At 39.0% G+C, this 14,232-nt stretch overlaps 1 protein-coding gene across 2 annotated transcripts in view; it reads left to right on the top strand.

Annotated features, from left to right (window-relative positions):
- Positions 1 to 14,232, top strand: part of grm8b (glutamate receptor, metabotropic 8b) — a 168,351-nt gene that overhangs the window by 38,618 nt on the left and 115,501 nt on the right. For both annotated transcript variants that reach the window (XM_049474599.1, XM_049474600.1), the window contains exon 3: positions 197 to 413. In XM_049474599.1, the coding sequence (XP_049330556.1) occupies positions 197 to 413 (217 nt within the window). The remainder of the gene's footprint in view (positions 1 to 196; positions 414 to 14,232) is intronic.

Here is a 14,232-nt window from a genome sequence, read left to right as displayed (position 1 = left end):
GTTGTAATGGAAAATGGACATATATTTAAAGAATATCGAGATTTGTTTTGTTTACAATATCGCCCAGACCTAATAAATATGTATGTGACAATTTGTACCTAATATATATGTGTGTGATAATTTAATAATTGTGTTTATTAGTGTTCTTATGTTTTAATGGAAATTTCCATCAGAATTCTGTTTCTCTCCTCCACAGATCCCTCAGATTAGCTATGCATCCACTGCGCCGGAGCTGAGCGACAATACCCGATACGACTTCTTCTCCCGAGTGGTGCCACCTGACTCCTACCAGGCTCAGGCCATGCTGGACATCGTCACGGCCATGAGCTGGAACTACGTCTCCACACTGGCCTCCGAGGGGAACTATGGAGAAAGTGGCGTGGAGGCCTTTGTTCAGATCTCCCGGGAAACTGGTGGGTAAAACTATTACTAAATACACTGAGACAATTTCTGCTCACTAATCCTGTGTTACATCATCTGCTCTGTGATTTCTGTTGTTTTGTTGGAGTTTGGGTATGGTTAGTGCACAGTTCACCTCATACTGATGCAACTTGGTTGTCCTGAAATGTTCCTGTCAGAAACTTTGTAGGTAGAAAGAAAAGGTGGGCTAAATCTGAATCTGATGAGCTGTGCATCATGCAGGCTCAGTGCAGTAAGCCCTTTTCTCTGTTTGTTGCACACTGTCGTCACAAGGCTTTTCAGAACCTGGATAGATTACATGGTCCGACAAAAAGATGATAGAGCATTTGCTGTCTCGACAGAAGAAACCTTGAACGGCCAGTCAGTTTGAAGAAATGCAGAGGTCCTGCTTTAAGGACATTTAAGGACCTGTCTGAAAAGCTGCAGTTTCATACTTTTCTGCTTCTTATAAACCCAGTCTCACAGACAGGTGAACGTCCTTGGTTGTGTCCTGCAGAGCATATTTTGTCATAATTTTCTGAGGTAGAGAAATACATTTATATATTGTTTTATATCGAGATATGTGTGTTGGAAGTTTAATCTTGCCTTTCTGTTGAGTGTTACCTAGTGGGTTTTAATTAGTTTTTAAGCATTGTAGACGTTACACTGATACATCTACTTCCTTGAGTTTTCTTGACTACACTAGTTGTTGTGTAGAGGTGTTTTCTCACTCTGGAAAGAAACTTTCTATTTGAATCACCTTCTAGTTTAATCTCTTTCCAGGTTTGTTGCTTTTACTGAGTTTGCTGCTGCATTCCTTCTTTTTATCAAGTAATTTGTTCACTCCAATATTTTATATGTCTCTGAAAGGATAGCTTATCTCCCTCACTCATTGTTTCTTTTTTGGACCGCACGTTGAGAGTTCCCATTTAATTAGCAAATCCAATTCAGCAAAGTATAGGCATTTTTATCTTCTTTATTTGTCAGCCAATAACAAGAAAACAGGCTACATCTGATCAAGAAACTGTTTATCAGTTAATTGCTCAAAAACTTTTAAACCTATGGAAGTAGAGAGACTATGTTCACAAATAGTTGATGTAGTCCCCTTTTTAAATGAAGCTGAAATCAGATTATGATTTGGATAGATAGATAGACAGACAGACAGACAGTCAGATACTGTATTGATCGTAAAAGAATTTAGGCATCTAGCAGTAACAAAAATATATAATTTATATACACACATTTATTCTATATTTTTATTTTTTCTGCTTTAGATTAAAAAAAAAAAAACTCTGATTCTCTACAGTGTGTTGTCAATTTTCACTATCCAGTGAAAGCTTTCTCTGTCTCACTCATCATTTTGATTTAGTAGCACGCTGGAGTTAGAGCAAGACCAGGGCCAGTCAGAGTGGCACACGGTTGTAATTTATTATGAGTGTGGGGGGGGTGGGGGGGTGGACAGGGAACACTGGGCCGTAATGATGCATGTGAACATAATTATGGGGACAGGTTTGGTAATGGACTTGCCAACCGGCCCCTCGCGCATACACAACTGTTTGCCAAGAGAGGGGCATCGTAATGAAATCATGCTCCCCTTATGCTATGTGATTGATTTATTATTGCAGCGTACCACACTTGCACTCTTGTAGACACCGGGCTTCTGCATTAATTATGTTGTAATTATGGAATTAAAATTCATAAACTGAGCCATGCATGTGAACGATTAACAGTTTGCACCATATCTCCAGGCTCATTAAGAGAGAGAGGGTGTGTGTGTGTGTATGTGTGTATGTGTGTGTATGTGTGTGTGTCCAAATCAGAGTGTAGTTGTGCATTCATGTCTAGTATGTGTCTAAATATGTAGCTGTCTTTATGAAGAAGAAAGGGAAGTGTGGGTGTTGTTGAAGCTATTTTGATGCTCTATGTATTGGAGCTCTACAGAATTTACATCAAAGGAGAATGTGACACACTCCGAGCAATACGATATTTCATTCTGAAAAATGAAAGGCAGTAGTTTCTGTATAAAGTCTAAAAAGATTCTGCTCTGCTTTTAGAATGAACGGTCATTTATTGACCAAAAACTACACAGTGAATAAAAGCCTAATACTACTTCTGATTGATTAAATATATAGTATTACATTAGTTTGTTATTTAATATATAATAAATACATTTGGAGTTTAGATATATTATGTAGGCACATATCAGCTTCATACAGTGAGTTTAAAGTTTTTTTTTAATTGTTAAAATTGTTTAAAGTTGGGGCACAATATGTACATTAACATGCCAAAAGTCATGGGATAGCAGTTTGTAACTTGATCATGACGTGTTGTCTCAAGGGACAGCTTGAGAACATCTACTCCTGTATAAGTTGTGAGGTGTCATCTTGTGAGTATCCGGACTAAACATGAATTATCAGTTGGAGAGTTGGAGAGTGATGTCTGATAGTGGGTACCAAATGGATGGGACATTCCATTTCTGAAATTGTGCGGACCAGCAGCGTCTGTCTGAAATTGTCCACGCGAACAGACAGCTCTGGCCTAAATCACATCCACATTCAGTGTAGTAGGTCACACACTAGGGGTGGGCGATATGGCCCTAAAATAAAATCACAATATTTCATGGTATTTTTGCAATAATTATACTCTTGGTGATATGACAAAACTGAATTAAAATATTTATTTTAAGAATACACTACTGCACCAAAATGAAAATGAAATTTGATTATTGCATACAATTTATGACACACCCCTAACTGAGATATTTAAAAATACAAGAATTTTATAAAATTTGTAGCAGAAGTCAATGGTCCAGAATGTCATGATACTAATAATGCACTCCAAATATCTCCATATATCCAGGATTAAAGTAAAATAAATGATACTGTACAGATATAAAATCTCTCTAGCAGATATATAATAGGAAATGAGAACAGTGTGAATTTTTCTTTTAATAAAAACAGCAAAAAAGTAGTACCCTGATGTGATAATTAGGGGTGGGTGATATGGCACCATATTTCAGGATATAATATCGTTCCCCATATTCAAAAATGTTGGCGATATTATTGTGTGCGAAAATAACGATAATAATGCTAACCTAATGCTTTTGATGCTAACATGCCATCTCTAATTTACTTTCATTATACTGTATATTACAGGCAGGTCTGGAGATATACAGTAAACAAGTCCTTAATTTGGATAACTTAATCTGTCCTACTGGATAAGCAACAAGTCTAAAAGTCAGGAGATTCAGTATTAATACAGAAATGTTTATTGAGATTTTAATATATACTGCCTTCAAGATGAAATCTCTTCCAGGGATTTCTGTGCATTTTTCAGCAGGACAATACAAATCCACATGCTACATACGATATAGTGGAATGGCTGCATGAGACAAGACTATGTGTACTAGATAGGCTTGCAGTTTTGACCTGTCCCCAGTAGAGAATGGAACATTTTGAAATGTAAATGTAAGGGTGTACACTTTAAAAATGTTTTCATGGAAAAAACACCTTAAAACACTTCCTGGCTTGGTATACTGTGTGCAAAAATACTGTAATAATGAAATAAAAGTCAAAGTAAATATAAGAAACAATGTGGTTTGTTTTATACTGTTTACATTTGTCAGACTTGTAAATGTAAATATTTTATTTTATTAGCAGCAGTTACAATGAAAAATGCCAGTTTAATACATTATTAAGCAGCACAATTTCTTAGCTAGCCTTGACGACCAACACTGCTCGCATTAGCGCACTGTATGAGTATGTTTTAAATGGTACAATCTGTCACTCTGAGATGTGTCATACGTGTGATTTATCTCGTAATGGGCTTGTTAGAAGTGCCAGTTTCAGTGTTTCCATCTGTTTGTGAGATAGGTGTTAGGATACAAACAGGAATCTTGGATTTGTGAGGTGTTTGTATTGGATGGTTGGTTATGAGACGCTCTTTCTTTACACTTACTGTAGAGCTTTACCACTTAGATTCAGCTCTCCCCAGATAATCGCAAGTAGCATGGCTGGATATCCCACTGGCGCTTTGCTGAGCTGGCTGTTGTAAAACGTCTGGCTCGGAATCAATTAGCCATACCTGCAGTATCACCGCAGGTAACACGGGGCTGGAGCCCCTTATTCGCAGCCCCCCACAGACTTTTTTGGAGACTCACACTCCCCTCATGTTAAAGGGACTTAATGAGTCCTTAACCGCCGCAGGGAAATCAAGCCTCGTTCAAGAGGCTGCAAAAACGAAATATACAGTAGAGCCTCTGTGCAATGCTGCCGGTAGAGTGGAAATCTTCCCCCCAGATGCAGAGTCACTGACCTCATTGGCTAGGATAAGCTGTCATGGATTAAGACGGCATTTACATAATGTTGAAGAGAGACCAAACCCAGCCTTGCCCAGAACCACCTAATTTGAGCCTCCATTCTCTCAGAATTTTTTGAATGTTTAACAGCCGTGCAGGAGAGACGTCTTCAAATAATAATTTTCGGGGCCTGGTAATCCTGTTAGGTTAGATTAAATATTTCAGACGTTCTTCTTCTTTCCTTCCTTTGCACCTTTGAAGTTTTAAAATATTTTTATCCAGTCTCTTGCACCTTCTCTTCTCTCTCCATCTGGAGAGTGTCCCAGTCGAGCAGTTTCTACGGCAACCCCTCCCATCCGCTAAATTAGATGAACTGTTTTGAGCAAGGGATGCTTAAGGATGGTCCCCCACCCGACCATAGAGGGCAGCAAAGCTCATACAGTATATTTGCAGAAGCTGCAACTGATGAAAATGTAGATGTATGCCCAACATTCCTGTTTTTGATCATATTTCATTGAAGTAAGCTCTGATTTATTTGCAGTGTTTTAAAGGTCTGCATCTACTGAGTCTAAGAGAGAAAGAGACAGAGAAAGATGTGCTGCATGCTTGATTGCATGCAATGCTTTGTTGGAAATAATGTTGTAATATTCAGGTAGACTTAATGTATTTAGTGTGAAACTCTTCCCTTTTTTATTATTATTATTTTAATGTATTATTAATGGTACTCATTTTCTGTCTAATCTTTTAAACGCCTTTGAAAATCAAATAAACAAAGGCCTAATCAAAGACACCCAGATGTCTTCAAACCTTTTCACACAACACAACAGAACAGGTTTAACTTTGCAAAGGCACGGCTGATTACACAGAGCATGGCCATGCTTTATTCTGGGGGTGAACTGACCTGAAGTCATGTTTATCCGTAGCATCATTAATCACAGCCTTCACCCAGTGGAAGATTACAAACAAAAGTTTTAAAGTTTTATTTTTGAACCACAGTAATTGATTTCCACGTCAGTGAGCTAATAGGTTTAATGACAGCATAGCAGAGAGGACAAGGGTTCTATGGCTGCAGCGATAACTGCTTTCACCATAAATCATGGTATGAAAATTGATGCTTATCATATTTTGCACATTTGCGTGACACCAGTATTGAAAAACAAGAATCTCACCTGCTTACAGGCATCTTCTTCCTATTTGAGAAATTCGCAGAAAGTTAAATTGATAAACAAACAGTAAAAAAAGAACCAAAAAAAGAAATATTGAAACATAATTGTACTGTTCATAACTATTTTATAAAACTGTTTGATTGTTCAAACATTAACCGTAAAAAGGTGCTATTAAATCCCAGGTCCCAGCTACATTTGATGTCTGTTCATTTGGTAACCTCTAAAACAAATATGGATATATTAAAATATCGCTATACTGTTTAGCAGTACAGTATTATTTCTCAAAAAACACAGTATTGACTTTGAATTAATAGTGTATAGAATGAGGTTTAATTTGTGCTGTGCTAGTCCAACTGTTAGCACTGATATACTCTTCAGATCTCACTTTCCTGACTGCATTAAAAGTAAGTTTGCCACTATGATTGGGTGATCGGTGGTTCAAATCCCGTTCATGTAGCTTGCCATCAGCTGCCAGAGTCCTGAGAGAGCACAATTGGCCTTGCTCTCTCTGGGTGGGTAGATGGCGCTCTTTCCCCACAGAGGAGGTGGCTGACCTCACATGTATTGGAGGAGGCATGTGCTAGTCTTCACCCTCCTGGTGTTGGGGCATATCTAGTGAAAGGGGTCCTAATGTCTGAGATGGGTAATTGGCCTTGTGAATTGGGGAGAAAATATTTCAGATTTTGAGGATAGGGTGGTGGTAAGTTTTTAATACTTTAATACTAGTTTGAATACTAATACGTTTTTCTTAAATTTGATTTAAAAAATAGAATTCATTGCTTTGCCTACAGTATCATAATATATCACATTATACTGGATCATAACTCTATTGTAACTGTATTGTGATATGAATAGGTTCCTGCCACCACACAGTGCTGCTAACCTCTGACTTATGAACAGACACACTCAGCCTGACCGGACCCCTTAAGGGAAAAAAACACAGAGTTGCTGAGCTTGAAAACCCGACAGTGTTTCTGAGTTAGAGCTGTTGACAGGATGAGATTTACCTTCGGTAAACTGGTTACAATTCTTAAGACTATTCAGAGTATTTGATTGCATTTCACACTGTTTTGTTAGTTGGATACAAAATGGTTCAAAAGAGCTTCATCTCAACCAACTACAACAATAAAATCCTGCTTTTATATTAATGCATGAATAATAATAATCTAGAGATCTCAGGAAAATAGTATCAAAACAGTTCTGCACTTTGTTTTTCTCCCTTTCATGTTGTTCAAAAGCAAGTTCAGTTTAATTTATTTATTTGAGGATTTTTTTTAAGATCCGCTCCCTTTTCTTTTTAACTTATTTTTTCCAAACGAAAAATACTCTTATTTTATTTAATTTATTTTAGGTTGCACTCATTGCTGACACAGACTTACAAATGCACGCACACAGCTTGTCTAGTCCTTAGAGAAATATTGCTCTGGGACAAATAAACACAAACTTCTTGTCAAATGTCAGGCGTGAGTTAGAGGGGTATGAAAGCCTCCCAGCATTAAGCAGTGGAACTGTGTTCCCCAGTGGAACTGTGTGCTCCACCCTGTTCATTTGGGATGAGCTGGGGAGTGGCACTTGAGGAGGTGGGGTAGTGATTATTCAACATGCTGACTTTAATGACATTGATTCTCTTTACATGGAATGCAATCAAATACTCACAAACATGTGCATAAAAACAAGTTACAGAAAAAAAACAGCAATCAGATTATTGATATATTCTATAAAATGTGATTACTAACATAATTACATTAAACACTCCTCCTTTTCTTGTTGTTGTTCATATCTATAAGCTAAATATGTGAATTAAATGCAAATTTTTACATTTTTGATTTCATTTAATCTTAATAAGAGTGGAATAGACTTTTAATAAATTATGTTTGGCCGACCAAAATGACCAACTTGAACAAGCTGGTCGAACACCAATTTAGAAAAAGTATCGTAACAAGTATCATTTGGGTATCGGTACCAAATTCAAAGTATCCTATTGGTAACTGTATTGAAAATGTTATAATGATACCCAGCCCAAGTAATGAGGGAGGTGATGCCTGCATTGGTAAGATAGGATTGGATGGCTGACTGTTGACTGTTGTGAGGGTTTTTTATTCAGTCAGTGGCGCACCTGTATTTTCCACTGCCAAGATAGAAACACGCCAGACACTTACTTGAACACATGTCACTTCCAGACCACCACACCCATCAGTGTAGATATATTCCTAAACACATATGCTATTTAAATGACGCAGGGTGTATAATAGGGACCTTAGTCTTTGTAAATGGTCTTTTTGAGTTTGTTAAATTGATCGGTCATAAATAACTACGTTATCCTTGTACATTTAACCCTATAAACGGCTGGGGGGGTATTTGATAAAATCCTGTTAATCAGCAGTGAAAAATCACTAACATAAATAACTGACCTCTGTGACTGTATTGTGCACTCAGGCTAGTGTAGCCTTCATCATGATTTGTATGAGATGCGATATCTTTCTTCAGGAAAGTTAAGCACTGTTCTCAGGCAAGAATACTGTCAGACACTACACTGGTGCTGGGACTAAATGCTTCTTAATAATTGATTTGCTCTGATATAGAAAGACAGCCAGAGTACTAGACGTATTCATGGACACACAGTATGTGCACTGACAAAGTTCTCTACTCTACATTAGCCTTCGTCAGACACTGAAGAGCAAATACACGTTTTGTGTCAGGTTTAAGGTGTAAACAGGAAGTTCTGAAAAGTGTAAAACTTTCTTCTACATGTCCAGTTAATGGAGTGCCATAATGCTCAATGCCAAACAATATGGCAAAAAACACCATTCTTACTGGATTAATCACATAGAAAAAAACTGTACTTGCAAAATGTACTTGCACCCTATCCAGAGAGTTAGAAAGACCCAATGCAAGTCTGACCGGAATAAGAAGGTTAATTGATGCTTATTAAAGTCTGTTTTTTATTACTGACGTCACATTCACAACAGAATTGCACAACGTATGGAAAGTTCAGTGCTTTTTAAATACTACAATCTGACATTCAATTCAGTTCAACACAAAACATATTTTAAACCTGGAAATCATTAGACAGGCTAAAACCTTAGCAACCTGACTATTAATCTCAGAACTATTGTTAGATAATAGATGTTAGATATTGTTAGCCTATTGGCCACATCAAGGAACATCAAGTGCTCAGGGAGTGCGCAGACCAGCTGACAGATGTTCTCACTGACATCTTCAACATCTCCCTGTGCAGCGCCACTGTCCCAACGTGCCTCAAGTCCACCACCATCGTTCCCGTGCCGAAGAAGTCCACAGTATCCTGCCTCAATGACTACCGTCCCGTTGCACTTACACCCATCATCATGAAGTGCTTCGAGAGGCTAGTCATGAGGAACATCAAGACACAACTGCCCTCTTCACTGGACCCCCTGCAGTTTGCGTATCGTCCCAATCGCTCCACGGACGATGCCATCACCACCACCCTTCATCTCTCCCTCACCCACCTGGAGAAGAAGGACACTTACGTCAGAATGCTGTTTATAGACTTCAGTTCAGCATTCAACACCATCATCCCACAGAACCTCACCAGGAAGCTAAGCTCGCTCGGCCTCAACACCCCCCTCTGCAACTGGATCCTGGACTTTCTGACGGGGAGACCCCAGTCAGTCCGGTTCGGGGGCAGCACCTCCAGCACCATCACACTGAACACTGGGGCCCCCCAGGGCAGTGTCCTGAGTCCTCTGCTGTTCACCCTGCTGACTCATGACTGTGCTGCAAAACACAGTTCTAACAGCTTTATCAAGTTTGCCGATGATACAACCGTGCTGGGTCTCATCACCAAAGGCGACGAGTCAGCATACAGAGAGGAGGTGCAGCGGCTGACAGACTGGTGTACTGACTTCAGGAGAGCACAACACACCCACTCTCCACTCAACATCGACGGGTCCTCTGTGGAGATTGTTAAGAGCACCAAGTTCCTTGGTGTCCACTTAACAGATAACCTCACCTGGACCCTGAACACCAGCTCTACAGCCAAGAAAGCCCAGCAGCGTCTCTACTTCCTCCGGAAGCTGAGAAAGGCCCGTCTCCCTCCACCCATCCTCACACTCTTCTATAGAGGGACCATTGAGAGCATCCTGAGCAGCTGCATCACTGCCTGGTTTGGGACCTGCACCGTCTTTGACCGCAAGACCCTCCAGCGTATTGTGAGGACAGCTGAGAGGATCATCGGCGTCTCTCTCCCATCACGGACATTTACACCACCCGCAGCATCCGCAAAGCAACCAGCATTGTGAATGACCCCACCCATCCCTCACACAAACTGTTCTCCCTCCTGCCTTCGGGAAGAAGGTACCACAGCATCCGGCCCAGCACGACCAGATTCTGCAACAGCTTCTACCCCCAAGCCATCAGACTCCTCAACTGCAGAGACTGAACTGATGGTTTTTCTGTACATGCACACACACTCTTACCCCACTTACCCCAGAAAATGGAAAGCACTAAAAACCCTACTACCTCACTGGACTCTATTGCACACTGTTTAATAGAGGTAATTACCTCAATTGTCTCTACCTCACTGGTCTTTTTTTGCACACTTTTTGCACACTGCATAATTTGCACACTGTCTTGATATTTATTATTCTTTGTCTGTATGGTGTTGTATTGTCTGTCTGCACTTTTGTACTGTTGCACTATTGTTCTGTCTACACTGTGTTTATGTGCACCATGGTCCCTGGAGGAACGTTGTTTCGTTTCACTGTGTACTCTGTATATAGCTGAAATGACAATAAAAAACACTTTGACTTTGACTTTGAACAGTTTGCTCATGTTCTGTACATATAGCTGTACCTGTGCTGCACTTAAAAAACAGATAAAAGGTATGTGTCACACCCTTGCCCTGTTTTCCCTGTGTTTCTTGTCTCCCCATGTGTTCCCCAGTAATTTTCCATTCACCTGTGTTTATTTGTAGATCCGCCCCTCATTAATCCGTCCCCAGGTGTTACCTGTTCACTTTACCACGTTTTGTGTGTATTTAAGCTCCTTTGTCTTCAGTGTTAGTTTGTCGGTTCTGTTCGTGATTCAGTTTATACTCAGAGTTCCTGTTTTATTTATTTGGTTTGTTTGTTTTCTGTTTAATAAAGATTACTTGCGCGTGCGTCCACTCTCCTCATCCTTTCTTTCACTTAGCGTGACAGAAGAATCGACCTCTACAAATGAACACTGGTGAATGTTTAAAGAATATCACATATATCTCTTCTTAAACATTTTAATAATATTAGCCTCAGATCATCTATTAAAACACTAAAGAAAATTTAGACACTAAACCTGTGTAGACCAAACTGTCTGCCAGTAGGTAGGAATAATATGATGACTATGACCAATCAACTCACACATTTGGAAGAAATATTTATTTAAACAAGACCAACTAGTGCATGTTTCTGTGAATTCACTAAATTTACAGAAAAGCATATCAAAATAACAGTAGGTTAGAGCCAGCACCACTTTTTGATTCACAGATGGGCAGCACATCCCCTGGCTATTTCTAGGTATTAACAGATTTTTCAACATCTAATTGTGCTGTGTGCTTATGCTTTCGTTTACGCCTGTCTTCTCAAGCGCAGATCCTAGAGGACATCAGTAATGCACAGTTTAGGAACTTCCCCGCTCTGGCATACCTGATTAATTTTGGGACTGCTTAATATACTGTATATTTAATCAGGAAAAACAGTAAGTTGTGCCGTGCACAAAACAAGAGTTGGAGCAGACATATGTTTAGAAAGTATAATGCTGTGCAGGGGTGACGCAGATTGTGTACGTATGCACAATGACATGCAAAAATTGGCCATGCCTGGTTAAAATGACTGCAGGGCTCCAAACTAACATTAACATCACACCGTCCCAGAGACAATAAAAAAGAAAGAAATTTGGGTTTGGATGAATAACTTAAATAGCGTAAAAATAAATTAATGATTTCTTTTTTTTTTTGCACGTTTGTCACTCGTCACTTTGATGTTTTGGATCATCAAAGACAACACAAGTAAACACAAAGTGGAGTTTTTAAATAAAGATTTTCATTATTAAGGGAGAAAAAGGGCTCTATGTGAAAAAAATGTTTGACCCTAAACCTACATAACTGGGCCCAGTAACTGCAATCAAGCATTTGCTGTAACTTGCATCTCAACAGGATTTAATGTCAGGACTTTGACTAGGCCACTCTAAAGTCTTCACTTTGTTTTTCTTCAGCCATTCAGAGGTAGACTTGCTGGTGTGTTTTGGATCATTGTCCTGCGGCAGAACCCAAGTCCATTTCAGCTTGAGGTCACGAACAGATGGCTGTACATTTTCCTTCAGGACTTTTTGGTAGACAGCAGAATTCATGCTTCTATTTATCACAACAAGTCTTCCAGGTCCTGAAGCAGCAAAACAGCCCCAGACCATCACACTACCAACACCATGTTTTACTGTAGGTGTTCTTGATGTTCTTGTTCTGAAATGCTGTGTTATTTTATGCCACATGTAACGGAACATACCATCCAAAAACTCAGCTTTTGTCTCATCAGTCCACAGAGTATTTTCCCAAAAGGCAAACTGAGACAAGCCTTTATGTTTCTTTTTTCTCAGCAGTTGTTTTAGTCTTGGCACTGTGCCATGCAGGCCATTTTTGCCCAGTCTCTTTCTAATGGTGGAGTCATGAATGCTGACCTTAACTGAGGCTGAAGTGAGATGCGGCAGTATTCAGGCCTGGGTGTGGCTAGAAATATTGAACTCAGTGTAGGTTTATTTTTTTTTTACCTTAATAAGAAAAACTTTCATTTAAAAACTGAATTTCAGTGTTTGATCTGAAACATTTAAGATTGACAAACATGCAAAGAATAAGACATCATGAAGGGGGCAAACACTTTTTCACACCACTGTAAGAAGATACTTTCTTAAACTGACATTTCAGAAAACCTGAATATATGGAGAACATAATACAAAACAAACACATTTTGGGGATTATAATAAACGCTTGACAGACCTCAGCAGTGTGTTTTAAGAAGAGTGTCATAGCAAAAGCAAAGTAATCCTTGCGTTCAGCCAGAACTGTTCCTCTATCTCACCACAGCACAGAAGTGTAGAGAGCTCTCCGGAAACTCAAATCCAAAAAACTCACATCCAAAAAAACCCAGAAGCACTTCCCCTGAGCCACAATGTGTTTCACTTCAGTGATTATTCTTTTACCTTACTGTAGAAGCTGTTCTGCAAATGGGGTCACAGTGCCATGGCTGCAGGTAAATTGCAAATCACATGCAAGTAACAGTTTGAGATAAAGAACTCTGCTGACTTTTATTTCTCATTGCAAAAATAGAAGTACACAGAGAAAAGCTGAACTGACCATGCCAAGTATTAAAAGTGTATTTTTACATTATTCTAATTGAAAAATAAGCATTAAAGCAATTATTGGTTTTAAATCATATTTGTACTTCAGTCTAGTAGTTTTAATGTCACATGAGCTCATGACATCACATCATATCATTTATTCTCTTTTTTCAGTTTTGCTGTACTCTTTGAGTTTGCTCTGAAAGTGCTCTGAAGGTTCTAAAACTGCACTAATACTGGATTTATAATTTGTTTCTTATTGATATTTTGCAACATATCGTTACCATGCATACCTGTCAAGTCTCCTGTTTTGGCCGGGAAACTACCGTATTTTACCCCTTTTTCCCGCCATCCTTCTCACATTTTTAGTATTTTCCCGTAAATATTCGGTATTATATTATAATAAAAAAACATTCCTGTGCCTATGCAAACTGAAATGTCACTAACCTCGCGAGAACTGCCACCCAGGGTGCCGCATGTGCCAGTTCTCGCAAGGTTATTGCAGACAGCAGGAACAACCCTGAAACAACAAACCATGAATATGGATGGATACAACGAGAAAGAGGGCATTTCTGTTAAAAAAGTAAAAACCATATGTAAATATCTAGAAAAATGGGACATCGAATTTATATTTTTAAAGTGGAGCAGGGTGGGACAGAGATATGCATAGTCTGTAAAGTTTGTAACTATGATTTTACTGTAATTATTAGTGTCTCTGGATTTCTTGTAAACCTGTCTTAAAATTTAAGGATACTGTAGGAAACTAAACCTGGGTTGGGCTGGTGGGACAACTTGACAGGTAATGTAACCATGTAACCATATTTAGTTTTTGTTCTGTATGTATTTTTTTGTAAATATTTGTGTGTAATTTGAATAAAACTTACATCTTTCTCATTGGCTCCGGGCACCACTGTGTATATGGGGTGTGTTTTGTTTTTTTTTGTCTGTGTGAAGTATCTAGTAGTAGACACACTGATATTGCACTTTATTCCCCATCATGAAATTTCCATTTCTGTCCTGATATGC

The sequence above is a fragment of the Astyanax mexicanus genome, chromosome 2 (genome assembly GCF_023375975.1).
Source record: "Astyanax mexicanus isolate ESR-SI-001 chromosome 2, AstMex3_surface, whole genome shotgun sequence".
NCBI classification, from domain to species: domain Eukaryota; kingdom Metazoa; phylum Chordata; class Actinopteri; order Characiformes; family Acestrorhamphidae; genus Astyanax; species Astyanax mexicanus.
The sequence above is the reverse complement of the archived record's forward strand: the minus strand, read 5'-3'. Positions and strand labels throughout refer to the sequence as shown.